Source organism: Orycteropus afer, unplaced genomic scaffold (assembly GCF_000298275.1).
Source record: "Orycteropus afer afer isolate SDZICR_OR568_19922 unplaced genomic scaffold, OryAfe1.0 scaffold00265, whole genome shotgun sequence".
Lineage (NCBI taxonomy): Eukaryota > Metazoa > Chordata > Mammalia > Tubulidentata > Orycteropodidae > Orycteropus > Orycteropus afer.
The window spans coordinates 2,818,638-2,835,225 of NW_006921852.1; the positions used below are offsets into that span (position 1 = coordinate 2,818,638).

At 37.6% G+C, this 16,588-nt stretch overlaps 1 protein-coding gene across 1 annotated transcript; it reads right to left on the reverse strand.

Moving 5' to 3' along the window:
- Positions 1-11,524: 11,524 nt before the first annotated feature.
- Positions 11,525-12,001, reverse strand: LOC103204925 (40S ribosomal protein S11-like). Its single transcript, XM_007950161.2, has one exon. The coding sequence runs from the start codon at positions 11,999-12,001 to the stop codon at positions 11,525-11,527; it is 477 nt and encodes a 158-aa protein (XP_007948352.1).
- Positions 12,002-16,588: the final 4,587 nt, after the last annotated feature.

Genomic DNA, 16,588 nt, shown 5'->3' on the forward strand with positions numbered 1-16,588 from the left:
ATGAAGAAAGCAAAAGGTTGTTAGAAAGACAGGAAAGGAAGAAAAGACCAAAATGGATGTCAGAAGACACTCTGAAACTTGCTCTTGAACTGAGAATAACTAAAACAAATGGAAGAAATGGCAAGGCAAAAGAGCTGAACAGAAGATTTCAAAGAGCAGCTTGAAAAGACCAAGTCAATTCCTATAATGAAGTGCCAAGACTTGGAATTAGAAAACCAAAAGGGAAGAACATACTTGACATTTCTCAAGCTGAAAGAACTGAAGAAAAAATTCAAAATACGAGTTGCAATATTGAAAGATTCTATGGGCAAAGTATTGAATGATGCAAGAAACATCAAAAAAAGATGGAAGGAATACACAGATTCACTGTACAAAAACAAATTGATTGATGTTTGTTCACTTTAGGAGGTGGCATATGATCAAGAACCAATGGTATTAAAGGAAGAAATTGAAGCTACACTGAAGGAACTGGCAAAAATCAAGACTCCAGAAATTGATGGAATACCCATTGAGATGTTTCAACAAACGGATTCCCTGCTGGAGGTGCTCACTCAGCTATGCCAAGAGATTTGGAAGACAGCTACCTGGCCAGCTGACTGGAAGAGATCCATATTTGTGCCCATTCCAAACAAAGGTGATCCAACAGAATGTGGAAATTATCAAACAATATCATTAATATCACACACAAATAAAATCTTGCTGAAGATAATTAAAAAATGTTTGCATCAGTATATTAACAAGGAAGTTTCAGAAATGCAAGCTGGATTCAGAAGAGGACATGGAATGAGGAATATCATTGCTGATGTCAGATGGGTCTTGGCTAAAATCAAAGAATATCAGAAAGATGTTTACTTGTGTTTTATTGACTATGCAAAAGCATTCAACTGTGTGGATCATAACAAATTATGGATAACATTGAGAAGAATGGGAAGTCCAGAACACTTAATTGTACTCATGAGGAACCTGTATATAAACCAAGAGGCTGTTGTTCAAACAGAACAAGGGGACATGGCATGGTTTAAAATTGGGAAGGGAGTGCATCATTGTTGTATCCTTTCACTTATTCAATCTGTCTGCTGAGCAAATAATCCAAGAAGCTGGACAATATGAAGAAGGGTGTGGCATCAGGATTGGATGAATATACATTAACAATCTGCAATATAGAGATGACACAACTTTTCTTGCTGCAAGTGAAGATGACTTGAAGCACTTACTGATGAAGATTATAGTCTTCAGTATGAGTTACACCTCAACATAAAGACAAAAACCCTCATAACTAGCCTAATAAGCAGCATCATGAATAAATGGAGAAAAGATTGAAGTTGTCAAAGATTTCAAATTACTTAAAGCCATGATTGACACCAATGGAAAAAACATTCAAGAATCAGACTTTGTATCACACTGGGAAAATCTGCTGCAAAAGACCTTTTTAAAGTACAGAAGAGCAAAGATGTCTGTTTGAAGACTAAGGAGTGCCTACCCCAAGCCATGGTATTTTCAATCACTTCATATGCATGTGAAAACTGGACAATAATAAGGACTAGTGAAAAGAAGAAATGAAGCTTTAGAGTTGTGGTGCTGGAGAAGAATACTGAAAGTATCATGGACTGGCAGAAGAACTAACAAATCTGTCCTGGAAGAAGTACAGCCAGAAATGAGAAATGCCAGAATTCATCTTACTTATTTTGGTCATATTGTCAGAGGGACCATTCCCTGGAGAAGGATATTATGCTTGGTAAAGTGGAGGGTCAGTGAAAAAGGGGAAGGCCTGCCACGAGATTGATTGACACAGTAGCTGCAACAATAGGCTCAGGTATAGCAAGGATTGTGAGGATAGTGCATGATCGGGCAGGGTTTCATTCTGCTGTACATAAGGTTGCTGAGTTGGAGCCAACTCGAGGGCACCTAACAACAACAATAAAACTGAGGCAGAAGAGGTTCTCAAAGAGTGTGGTCCTAACCAGCAGCAACAACAATTGGACACTGTGGTAGTTAAATTTGTGTGTCTACTTGGCCGGGCCTGGTTGAGTGGCTAGGCGGCTGGTGGTAGTTATTCCCTATGATGAGTCTGGCAATCAACTCCATGATGGAATCTTCCATAAGCAGCTGAGTAGCTGCCTTTGGGATGTGGTCTGCTTCCTGTATATAAGGAGAAGCCTTGGGGATAGTCTCTAGTTTATGGCACACTTGGACTCAGCATGTAGCCATGTCATTGTTCAGCAGCCTACCATGCTCTGCCGACCTTGGGACTTACAATGGGCTTGAATTAATGGCCTGCCATGTGGTTTGGTAACATCGGGACTATGCCTTTTTACTTGTCAACCTTGGGTTTGTCAGCCTCAGCAGCCAGCAGCTGTCTGAGTGAAGAAATGCCTCTAGCTCTAGTGGGCTGGGAGCAGGAGGCAGAGCTTGACCCCAAGGTTGAGGGGCTTTCACCCAGCCCCTAGAGCCTGGCACTTTGAACTTGGACTTAAAGCCTCCAAACTGTAAGAGAATAAACTCCTGTTTGTTAAGACCATCTTATTTGTGTTATATTTCTGTCAGAGCAGCACTAGGTAACCAGAACAGACACTGTTTAGAAATGCAAAATCTCAGGCCCTACTCTAGAGCTATTGAATCAGAAATTTGAGAGAGGAGACCCAGTTATATGTGTTTTAATAGGACCTCAAGGTTGTTCTAATGCACATTAAAGTTTGAGAATCATTTGATTAAGACATAGTTCTGCCTCAAACTCCTTGAAGCAGATTTATTACTAGGAGAACCAGTAAAGGTATTATTACTCCCCTTCACATGTGAGATGACTCTGAATTTTGTGTTTTAAGGACAATAAGATATAGGATTTAGAGAATCCTATATCTTATTAATTCCTGGTTCAGAGGTAGACTCTGAGTACTAAAATTCTCTTCTTCTCTGGAAGAGTAGATCAGAGAAAAATGTATTTGTTTTAATTGTTGTTGTTGTTAGGTGCAGTTGAGTAGTCTCTGACTCATAGTGACCTTATGTACAACAGAACAAAACACTCCTAAGTCCTGTGCCTGCCTCATGATCCTTGCCATACATGAACCCATCATTGCTGCCACTGTGTCAATTCATCTTGTTGAGGGCCTTCCCATTTTTCATTGACCCTCCACTTGACCACAAAGAGTCCCTTCTGACAGCATGACCAAAGTGAGATACAGTCTGGCTATTCTTTCTTCCAAGCAGCATTCTGTTTGCATTTTTTTCCAGGACAGATTTATTAGTTCTTTTAGCTGTTCATAGTACTTCCAGTAGTCTTTGCCAACACCACAACTCAAACACATCCTTATTCATTGTCCTGCTTTCACATGCATATGAGGCAACTGAAAATACCATATTTTGGGTAAGGTGCACCTTAGAGACATCTTTGCTCTTCAGCACTTGAAAGAGGTCTTTTGCAGCAGATTTTTAGCAGATTTGTACATAGAGAAATTAAATGGTTATCTGAGTCTATTCTATAAACATAGGTCATCAAATTGGGAAATTGGATCACTTCCTCCTCTTAAAATTCCATCATTTCCATCCTGTATTTCAAAGTCACATCTTGTCCTTTTAATAACACTAATGTTGTTGTTGTTGTTGTTATGTGCCATCGAGTCGGCCCCGACTCATAGCGACCCCTTCTTGGGTTTCCGAGGCAGTATCACTACGGAAGTAGATTTCCCCATCTTCCTTCTGAGGAGTAGCTGGTGTGTTTGAACTGCCAGCCTTCTGGTTAGCAGTCAAGTGCCTTAGGCACTATGCTACCAGAGCTCTAATAGGGAACATTTTTTTTTTTAAGTTATCACTTCCAAAGTTAAAAGAACAGCCATTTTTTGAAATTAGTTTATATTTTATTCCTGGACTTTCCCTGATTACAGCCCAGTAGCAAATAAGAAACAAAACCATTTTCCTTGAGCTGTGGCTATTCATTTCAGCTGTCATTGTCCCTTACTCTGGTAAACAAGAATGTAAATGAAAAGAATCATGTTGGCTTCTGTTCTTTTAGACACTGTAGAGACAACTTGGCATCTGGCAGATGGAAAATAAAAATAGTGGGTTTATGTTCTACTAATTATAGATTTCTAAAACAATAGATATGCCAGGAAAACACATGTTAAAAAAAATGAAAAGCAAAGCATAGCTATCCACAAGTTGCTTCAGAGAAAGATTCTCACATTTTAGGTGTTAAACTTGGATGATTGCTAAAGAAATTTATTTTTAGTAGAAGCGGTGAAAACTCCATATGTGTGCATGTATATGAGTGAATGTGCATGTTGGAGAAGGTGTGTAGAACTGAGAAAACTTAGGGAAATGAGAGGACATGGCAAACAAGTCCCACGGAGTTTAATAAACAGTGAGGTGACTATTAATATAAATAAAAAACTGGGAGTCTAACCCCAAAGAATAGAACGTGGGTATGAGGGTCTCAGGATTTAGAAAGGGAAAGTAGAGTGAAATCCATCCAGAACACGAGGACTTAGCTGAGGTCAGAAGTTCTATCTTGAGAAAAGACAGACATAACTCCTGCTAGTGTGGAAGGGGGCAGCTTTATGAACACTGCTATTGTACTTTCAAGGAACTCTGGTGATACAGTGATTAAAGCATCTGGCTGCTAACCAGAGGTTGGAAACTACCAGCCACTCCACAGGAGAAGTATGGGGTAGTCTGCTTCCATATGATTTTTTTTTTTTTTTAATTTTTATTGTGATTTGGGTGAAAGTTTACAGAGCAAATTCATTTTCCATACAGCAGTTCATATACACTTTGTCTCATGACATTGACTGCAATTTCCCATAAGCCAACAGCTCTCTTCCCACTTCCTCTCCATAGCTATCTCTTCCCTGTGTCCTTCCTTCCCATGCATTCCTGCCCCCTGAGCTGTCTCCCTGTGCATACACAGCCTTTCTGTTCTCCCACAGTAGATCTCTCCAAGGAGTGTATCTACCGAATGTAAATGTTCAGCTCATATGCCTGTCTTTTGTTTCTCTGGAAGCCACAGGACTGGGTTCAATTCCAGACCTGAAGGGAAGCTAGGGGCCATAGTCTTAATGGTTCCACCAGGCTCTATCAGACCAGCAAAGCTGGTCCTTTTTTTTTTTTTTTTAAATGATTTTGAGTTTTGTTCCACATTGTTCTCCCACTCTATCTAGTATCTCCTACATAGATCTCCCTCTGAGTGGTTAACAGTGGTAGCTGGGTACGATCTAATTATTCTGGTCTCATAGTCATATATAGACCGATGGTCACATGATGTACCAGTCCCTTGGACTAATTGTATCCATCTGTCTTTGTTTTTCTTCATTCTTCTTTGCTCTGAATGAGGAGAAACCTATTGTTGCATCTAGATGGCTGCTTGCAAGCCTTTAAGATCCCAATTACTACTTGCCAGAGTAGAGTGTGGTACCATGTTTTTGTGTAGTATGTTATGCCAATTGAGCTTGTTTTCCCCGTGACCATGGTCCCAAGCTCACACGTCCAACTACTCACTCCCTCTGGGTAGCTGGCTATGGCCAAGAAGTGAATACAACCTTGTCTCTTGTCAGCTTTACTATATACCTGGACATTCTTACAGAACATACAAATACACTTGTAGAAATATTGTCTGCCAACCCTATACATGGTCTTGGGCACACTCCCCCCTGCATAGACATACCTAATTGTTCAGCATGTCCATCCATCTGTCCACCCATAGATGAATGTTTGCCATCACTGACAACACAGTACTGTATGTGCAAAAGGGTTCATCTTTTTTGTTTGTACCTCCCATGCACCTCTCTATGTCTTCCTCTTTCTCAATGCCACTGTGTTGGTCACTCACATTTGGTACATTGCTCTTCTCTTCACCCAAATCAATACTTGTCTCTACCTGTCTAGCAGTGTTCCCTCCCTTCCACTCTCATCCCTGGTCACCAACAAAGAAAATTACCATCTATGTATAATTATTTCCTTGATATTTTACAATAATGGACTAATACAATATTTGTCCTTCTGTGATTGACTTATTTCACTGAGCATAATGTCCTCCAAGTTCATCCACATTATGCAGTGTTTTGCAGATTCTACATTATTCTTTAGGGTTGCATAGCATTCCATTGTGTGTATGTACCATAGTTTGGTTATCCATTCTTCTGTTGGTGGGCACCTTGGTTGTTTCCCATCTTTTGGCTATTGTAAATAGTGCTGCGATGAACACAGGTATGCACATATCTTATCTTGTCCTGGCTCTCACTCCCTCAGGATCTATACCTGGCAATGGAATTGCTGGGTCAAATGGCATGCTTCCATAGGATTTATAACCTTGGAAACCCTATGGGGAAGTTATACTCTGTTCCATAGGATTACTGTTTGTCAGAATCGACTGGATGGAAGTGGATTAGTGGATTGTACTTTCACAGGCTCTTCAATCATAAAAGCACAAAACAGTTGGAACTCAAATACTCATGGAAATTCTTTACAGTTTCATCTACTATATTTTCATTTTTTAAAATAGATAATCTTCTTCTTATTATTATTATTATTCTCAAGCTCCTGATCTTATTACCCTTTTCCTCAGAATATACATATGGTCCCCAGGTTATGAAAGAGATCTGCTCCTAAGTGCGTCTTTAAGAATTTTTAGTTCAGTTGGAGCAGATGCATGCAGTTCTTATTTAGCTTTATTTTAATTCAGAAAAAAGCTCAAGGCCTTTCAATGATTTTAAAATTGCAGTGCAGCAAGTGAAAGTAATTATGACAAAGAATTTGTTGTGAGTAGGGGTTGGTTCAAGGAGCTCTGGTGGTGTGGTGGTTAAAGTATTTGGCTACTAACCAAAAGGTTGGTGATTCCAATGCACCAATTGGTCTATGGGAGAAAGATGAGGCAATTTGCTTCCATAAAGATTTACACAGCCTTGTAAACCCTATGGTACAGTTCTACTCTGTCCTATAGGGTCACTATGAGTTGAAATCAGCTTCATGGCAGTGGGTTTTTTTTTTTTGTTAATGGTTAGTTCAATCATTTCAAAGTGAAAGTAAATTTACTAACATTAAAGGATAAGTAGGAGTTGTCTCTATGTCAGATGTTCATAACCTAGGGACTCCTTGTAAATATACCCCTTAATCCTCAGTGATTAAGTGAAGCCACAGGTGGGAAAACCTTCAAATTTCTACCAACAAACATATAGATTTGGCTAAATCTTCACCCAGTCTATTTCTTTCTTCTTGTAGCAATGGACCATACCTAGGAATTTCCTAAGGTAATCTTTCCAGTATTGATTTAGATCCTATCTCTTCCTTTCTCCTCAGTTGCTTATTGTAATGATTTTTTTTTTTTCTCCTCTGTGTTCTGTTTCTCCTTAACAAAATGAGTTACACAGATTGAAATCTTTTCCATCATAAAAACAATAAAAAGCTAACTTTCTCTGTACTGTGCCTTTAGACCTCAGCCCACTACTGACATAATTTTCAAAGAGATCATGAAGTACATCTTTGTTGCTAAATATAATGGATGCTTTTCAACAGTTTTCTATCCCAAATCACTGTTGTTCACTCTTTCCTTTAGATACTTTGTCTTTCATGATACCTATTGCTCTAATGTTTTACATATTTTTCTCATAGCCACTAAACATCTGCTTTGTAGGATCTTCTGCATTATACAAAATTAGAATTAATATTTGACATGTGGTATGTATGAAGTGTGAATCCAGGGAAATTGGAAGTCATCAAAAATGAAATATAATGCATAAAGGTCAATACCCTAGGCATCAGTGAACTGAAATGGACTGGCATTGACCATGTTTAATTAGAAAATCATGTGGTTTACTATGCCAGAAATGACAGAGAGGAATGACATCACATTCATCATCAAACAGAACATTTCAAGTTCTACCCTAAAATACAACACTGTAAGTGATAATAGTCCATATGCCAACAATGAAGAGAAGTTAATATGACTGTTATTCAAATTTATGCACCAGTCAGTGATGCCAAAGATTAAGAAATTGAAAGTTTTTACCAACTTTTGCAGTCTGAAACTGATCAAACATGCAATTGAGATTCATTGATGATTACTGGTAATTGAATGCAAAAGTCGGAAACAAAGAAGGATAAGTAGTTGGAAAATATGACGGTTGAGGTAGAAATGATGCCAGAGATTGCATGATAGAATTTTGCAAGACCAACGACTTATTCATTACAAATACCTTTTTTCACAACACATAAAAGGTGACTATATACTCTTGGACTTCACTTGATGGAATGCATTGGAAACAAATGGACTACATCTGTGGAAAAGGACAGTGGAGAAGCTCAGTATCATGAGGCACCAACTGTGAAACAAAGTTAATTGCTCACATGTAGGCACAAGGTGAAGTTGAAGAAAACTGGAACAAGTCTATGAGAACCAAAGTATGACCTTGAGTATATCCCACCTGAATTTAGTGACCATCTGAAGAATAGATTTGAGGCATTGACCACCAATAACTGAAGGCCAGTGGGATGACTTCAAGGACATCATACATGAGGAAAAAAAAAAAGCCATTGAAAAGACAGGAAAGGAAGAAAAGCAAAAATAGATGTCAGAAAAGTCTCTGAAACTTGCTCTTGAACAAGAGTAGCTAAAGAAAATAGAAGAAATGATGAATTAAAAGAGCTGAACAAAAGATTTCAAAGGGCAGCTCCAGAAGACAAAGCATTATAATGAAATGTGCAAAGACCTGGGGTTAGATAATCAAAAGGGAAGAACGTGCTTGGCATATCTAAAGCTAAAAGAACTGAAGAAAAGATTCAAGCCTCAAATTGCAATATTGAAGGATTCTATGGGCAAAATATTGAATGATGCAACATACATCAAAAGAAAATGGAAGAGATACACAAAATCACCATACCAATAAGTGTTTGTCACCATTTAACCATTTGAGCAGGTAGTATATGGTGAACAACCAATGGTATTGGAGGAAGAAGTCCAAGCTACACTGAAGGTCCTAAAAGACTGACTACCCACTGAGATGTTTCTACAAATAGATGTCATGGTGGATATACTCATTCATCTATGCCACAAAATTTGGAAGACAGCTACCTGGCCAACTGACTGGAAGAGATTGATATTTGTGCCCATTCCAAAGAAAGATGATCCAACAGAATGTGGAAATTATTGAATATATCATTAGTATCACATACAAGTGAAATTTTGCTGAAGATTTTTAAAAAACGATTTCACTAGTACCTTGACAGGAAACTTCCAGAAATTCAAGCCAGATTCAGAAGAGGATGTGAAATGAGGGATTTCATTGCTGACATCAGGTGGATTTTCCCTGAGTGTAAAGAATACCAGAAAGATGTTTACCTGAGTTTTATTGACTATGCAAAGGCATTCTACTGTGTGATTCATAACAAATTATGGATTACATTGTGAAGAATGTGAATTCCAGAACACTAAACCATACTCATTAGGAACCTGTACATACACCAGGAAGAAATTGTTCAAACAGAATAAGGGAATATTATATGGTTTTAAATTGGGAATGGTATACTTCCAGGTGGTGTCTTTTCACCATACTATTAATCTGGACATTGAGAAAATAATCCAAGAAGCTGTATTATATGAAGAAAGACAGGGCATCAGGATTGGAGGAAGGCTCATTAACAACTTGTGATATGCAGATGATACTACCTTGTTTGTTGAAAGTGAAGAGGACTTGAAACTTACTGATAAAGATCAAAGACTACAGCCTTCAGTATGATGTACATCCTAACATAAAGAAAACAAAAATCCTCAAAATTGGACCAAAAAGCAACATCATGATAAAACAGAGGAAAGTTGACATTGTCAAAGATTTCAGTTCACTTGGATCCACAATCAATGCCCATAGAAGCAGCAGTCAGGGAATTAAAGGATGTATTACATTGAGCAAATCTGTTGCAAAAGATCTCTTTAAAATGTTAAAAAACAAAGATGTCACTTTGAGGACTAAAGTGGGCCTGACCCAAGCCCTGGTATTTTCATGGCCTCATATTGGAAAATTAATAAGAAAGACTGAAGAAGAATTGATGCATTTGAATTATGGTATTGGGGAAGAATATTGAATATACTATGGACTACAAAAACAATGAACAAATCTGTCTTGCAATAAGTGTAGAAAGAATGTTCTTTAGGAGGGACAATGGCACCACTTTATCTCATGTACTTTGAATATGTTATCAGGAGGGACCAATCCCTGGAGAAGGACATGATGCTCTGTAAAATAAAGAGTCAGCAAAAAAGACTATGAGACCAGAACTAGATGGTGCCTGACTACCACTGTCAACCACTTGGAGGGTGATCTATGTAGGGATCCTGGATAGAATGGGAGAACAATGTGGAACAAAACTGAAGATCATTAAAAAAAAAAAGGGACCAGTTTTGCTGGTCTGATAGAGCCTGATGGAACTTCTGAGACTATAGCCCCTAGCTTCCCTTCAGATCTGGAAGGCTTCCAGCCAAACTGAAAACAGACAAATGAGCTGAACGTTTATATTCGGTAGACATGCTCCTTGGGCAGATCAATCATGGGAGAATAGAAGGGCTTTGTATGCTTAGGAAGACAGCTCAGGGGGCAAGAGTGCATGGGAGGGAAAGACACAGGGAAGATGTAACTATGGGAAAGAAGTGGAGGGGAGCTGTTGCATTGTGGGAAATTGCAGTCAATGTGTCATGAGACAGAGTATATGTGAGCTGCTGTATGGAAAGTGAATTTGCTCTGTAAACTTTCACCCAAATCACAATTTAAAAAAATAAAAAAAAGTGGAAGTCTTCAATGAAATGGATTTACAAAGTGGCTGCAACAATGAACTCAAACATAGCAATGATTGTGAGGATGGCACAGGAACCAGACAATGTTTTGGTCTTTCACACTGGGTTGCTATGTGTTGGGAATTACTCAGTGGCACTTAACAAAAGCATCCATTAGTATTTTTATTTTCTTTGGCCTGTACGAACTACATGATACCATTGCCAAAAGAATTAGAGTAAAAATAGATTTTAGTGAAATTTTTGAAATAAATTCCATATGTATAATCACACTTAAATCATGGGGAAAGGAGGCACTTATAAAAAATTGCAGTTATATTCTAATTTAACTTTACTAGATATTTTGCCTTTATTACAACTTCAGGTTGGTATGCTTCTGTATAGAAAAATAACTTTATGTATGTAAAACATTTGAAGGCAATTTTAATTGCCGGAGTTCTATGATTAGACTACTTTCTTCTCTTCTTCTTTATACAGTAGGATATAATGTGACCTAGAAAGGCTTTATAAAAGTTAATATGTTTAAGAAATCTGTAATGATATTAATTAAGTTTGATCTTGCCTCTAGGGTAGGACAATCTTTTAATTGTTTTTTTAATTAGCCTGTGACATGTAAATTTTTTCCATATCAGGTAGCATCACCAAAGTTAAGAGGAAAAAAATAATAATTTTATCACATCACTTTTTTTTTTTTTTTTTCCGGGGGCAGGAGGAAAATACTATATTGATTTAACTTGGGGGCGGGGCGGCCCTGCCGGCTCAGAACTTCTGGAACTGCTTCTTGGTGCCTGCGGCCTTGGTGACCTTGAGCACATTGAAGCGCACTGTCTTGCTCAGGGGCCAGCACTCGCCCACCGTGACGATGTCGCAGATCTGGACGTCCCTGAAGCAGGGGGACAGGTGCACAGACATGTTCTTGTGACGCTTCTCAAAGCGGTTGTACTTGCGGATGTAGTGCAGGTAGTCGCGGCGGATGACGATGGTTCTCTGCATCTTCATCTTGGTCACCACACCAGACAGAATGCGCCCTCGGATGGAGACGTTACCAGTGAAAGGGCATTTCTTATCAATGTAGGTGCCCTCGATAGCCTCCTTGGGCGTCTTGAAGCCCAGACCGATGTTCTTGTAATAATGCGGGAGCTTCTCCTTGCTAGTTTCTCCCTGCAGGACCCTTTTTTTGTTCTGGAAGATGGTCGGCTGCTTTTGGTATACACGCTCGGTCTGAATGTCCGCCATCTTCCCAGCCGCTTGGGAAAAAGAGCATCACATCACTTTTTAGAAAGGAACTGACTTCATATCAGGTGTTAATTAATAATAATTTTATGTAGCATACCAAATTAACAACATTTCTGATTTTTTATGTTACTGATATAAAAGTTATAATGAATTAATTCTATAAATATTTGTTGAGTGACTATAATATGAATAATCCTGAGTGAGACATGAAGAGAAAAGAAAATGAGTGAGTCATGCCTGAAAAGTAAATTTCGTCAGGATGGGATCATGTTCTATTCATCTTTACAGCCCCAGAACTGGCCACATTGTGAATACTTAGAAGATGCTCACTAAATGTTGAATATGCTGAATAAAAGCATGAAATCATAATTAATGTAATGGAGAATCAGTCTAAGAGAAATACACAACCCTGAACATAGGAATATAAGTTCCTTGTTGTTGTATATAAGTGAGTCAATTCTAATACATAGTGACCAAATTCTAATACATAGGACCGAGTAGAACTTCCCCATATGGTTTCCTAGGCTGTAGTCTTTCCAGGAGTAGAAGGCCTGTCTTTTTTTCCACTTGGCAATTGGTACATCCAAATTGCAGTCCCTTTGGTTAGCAGCCAGGTGCTTAACCATTGTGCCACCAAGGCTCCTTATGTGACTTAGAAAGGTCTAAAGTGATGTGAGAAGTCATCATATTAGGTTAGGATTGGGGAAGAGCACCAATCTGGGCAGGTTTCATGTGAAAGTACTTCTTAAGATGGTCTTAGAGGATGGAATGGAATTTTAACAGTCAGAAATAGAGTAGAGAGCAATCTAGACAGAGAAAAGTAATATGAAACACAGTACAGAGATGGGAATGCATGGAAGGTGTTAGGTAAATAATGACTGATTCAGACTGATGGCAATGTGAAGTACAGCTAGGAGACTATGAAAAAATTAAGATTGCAATTTAATATGGTCTGCTAGAATCAGAGAAAACCAAAAGGCGTAATTTATATTACCCAGTTTTCTTTTAAGGAGCCCTAGGGTGCAATGTTTAAAGTGCTAGGTTGTTACCCGAAAAGTTGGAGATTCAAACCCATCAGCTGTTGTGTGGGAGCAAAGACTTGGCCATCTACTCTCATAAAGATTACAGCCTAGGAAGCCCCATGGGGCAGTTCTACTCTGTCTTGTAGGGTCACTATGAGTCAGAATCAACTCAATGGCAATCAGCAAAAACAGCAATCATTTTCTGTTCAACTGTCAATGTATTTAAACAAATCCCTTCTAACTGAATTGACAGTCAAAGTATAGTTGTTATAAGCCAAATGTTCCAGTTTTTAAGGAGGTAGGGCTAAGGGCCTTCTTAGAACAATTTCCTGGAGCCTTGCATGTGATCTCATGTTATCACAATACCTAGGCACAAAGCTACATTCACATAGTAATCGTAGAAACATTTATTGAGAAATTATTGTAAAACTGTATGAAGATTTTACTGATACTTAATATGAGTTGGACTGAGCCTAGTAGATAGAGTCAGACAGTTCATTAAAAATATTGTCTTAGAATTACATTAATACTTGCAGGTTGTTGTCAGGTGCTGTGAAGTCTGTGAGGATGCATAGCAGCCCTATGTAAAATAGAACAAAACAACACTTGGCCCTGTGCTGTCCTCATTGTCTTTGCTATGCTTGAGCCCATTGTTGCAGCCACTGTGTCAATCCATTTTGTTGAGGGTCTTCCTCTTTTTCATTGACCCTCTACTTTACCAAGCATATATCCTTCTCTAGGGACTGGTCCCTCCTGACAACATGACCAAAATACAAAAGATGAAGTCTCATCATCCTTGCTTCTAAGGAGCATTCTGGCTGTATTTCACCCAAGACAGACATGTTATTCTGGCATTTCATGGCTATGTGATGTTCTTTGCCAACACCATAATTCAAATGCATCAATTCTAATATACATTATCTAATTTTCATTTGCAAATAAGAAGAGAGCAATTATTAAACCCTAGTTTTCACAGGGGGAGCTCTGGTAGCGTAGTGCCTAAGGCATGTGACTGCTAAGCAGAAGGCTGGTGGTTCAAACCCACCAGCCACTCTTCGGAAGGAAGATGGGGCAATCTACTTCCATAGTGTTACTGCCTCGGAAACCCAAGGAGGGGTTGCTATGAGTTGGGTCCGACTCAATAAGTTTTTACAGGTGAAGAAACTGAGACTCAAAGAGATTAAGGGACTTGACTGAGTTTACATAGCTAGTGTGTGTTAGAGATGAGAATCCAACCCACATTTCTGACTTCAAAAGTGAGGTTTGTTTCTCTATAATAAAATATGAATTGTCTCAGTAAATAACCATACGTTGTCTGTTCAAAGATTGTTCATTCCAAAACTTTACCTTTATTTTATTTTTCTCATACATTCTAGCTGATTGCATGATGGCAAACATTCGAAAACTGAAACTTTCAGTCAATAATTCATGACATTTCATCTGTGATGTCCAACACACAGATACTTACAAGCACAGAATAGAAAAAAAAAAAAATTCTGAACTAAATCTTAGAAAGCATATGGTCCCATATTCTCATTCTGCAGATGACAATCTCTTCAAAAAACACAGCAGGGTTCCCCATAAATCTAGTTAAAAAACTAGAAACAATACTACAGTAGCAACATTTTTAGAGGAAATGGGTTTGCTTCCTTAGGTTTTTCATTTAAATAGTCCGTTTTTTATGGTTGGAGAAAGGAGGCATTCTGTTGTGACTTTTAGTAAAGAAAAAGCAAGCCAGACCATTTCTGTCAAATTAAGTAGGAAGGAACAGAACTCCAGGCAGCTATCTGTCTTTAGCTCACTCTTGTTACCAGATTGGTTTAAGATATCTAGTAGACATGACAATGCTATGGCCTGATAGGAAAGACTTTTAAAATATATAGTATAGGAATCAAGCATTGAAAAGAATAATTGAGTTATTTCTCATAATGTATGAGTTTTTTAACATCTGCAGAGAAAGAACACTGTTGACTTAGCACAAAATAATGACAAAGCCTGAGAATTACAAATTGTTCTGAAATGACATCACTGGAGCATGAGAATCAAGTCCACTAAAAGGATGTTCAGTTGTATTTTATCTTTCTAAAGTTTCCCTTGTAATTTAGAATATTTCATTTACTCAAAGATGATGCAACAATGCATATTAAAGTGTTAGTGGTTTTAGCTATAATCTCAATTGTATTCTTTCAACTGAAGTCTTTATTATTTTAAGCTTAATGAATTTTCTCCATAAATAATCCATGAAAATAAATTTATTTTTTCCATTTCATATCAAGTTATCAATACTCTTAAATAATTAGATACTTAGTATTGCTTGTCAAAGTGGCAGGTATTAAGGATGGCAGACCTGGGACTGCTCAGAGAGTTTACAGTTATTCATGAATTTTTAATACAAGGTGATAAGTCCAATTAAAATTTATAATGCAAAAGAAAAATATAGCACCTGGTAGAGCATAGGTAGGGTGCATGGGCCGACACCAGGGCCTAAAGAATCAGTAAAGGGACAATTTCAATATTCAAAAAATTTTTGAGACACTTAAACTTAGTACAGTTAGTAACACTTCTGTTCCTCTTTGAAATCTGTTCTTTAACAGTTTCAATGTCTTAATATACAGTAATTATTAATAATTGCTAATGTAACATATAATATTGCTATAATATAAAATGAACATTTTTTTTGCATATTCTCAATTTATTTATCTAGAATAAACATGTTTATTTAGAACAAGATAATGCTAAGCAAAAAATAGTAAAAAAAAGAAAATGCTCTTTTAAATTTTAAACTCTAGGCTATATTTCTCCTAGGTTTTAGGAGGTAACAGAAGTTTGCAATCAAATGTGGTTGAAATAATGGATTTCTTCTATGTTTGGGTCAGTAACTTCTCTTACCTCAGGGATCATAGCTGTAACAAGGAAAACTGAGGAAAAAGTAATACCTCTTCTTACTTGGCTCTCACTAGCCAACACAGAGATTAGAGGATGAGCAGAGACACTGAGGAAGAAAAGGTAAGAAAAGACTCAGAAGGGCTTTTATTATTGTTGTACTAGAAATATAGGCTGTGGACAAAGGTTTCAAAATGATTTTAATTTTTAAAACACTGTGAATTTCACTAAAAACTATTTCTGGGATGCTGAATTATGAATCATGAAATGATTAAGATAAACCAAGTATAATAAAAGAGAACAATAAACAAATCACTGAACAAATTTCTCAAGGATTGATATTCTAACCCAAAATTAACTATGCACTGTGTAACATTTAAAGATTATTTTATTCTTTTGTAGTTGATGTTACTTACCTCAGTAAACCATTCTAAGTTTATGAAAAATAAGAATATCTAAAATACCAACTGTTCGGTTAAATGCCATACCATAGAGAGAGCTTGAAAAGAGAAATTACAATTGTAGGTCAAGCAGGATGTAGAGATAACACTCACTGGTCAAGTAGTTTGTGAAGTAGTTTCAGGGTAAATAATTGTAGGCAAATTGCTGTAGTGCTATCCAGGCATTTTCTACCAATGAAGAAATTGTAACCATCAATATTTTTCGTGATTCCTCCTGTGCC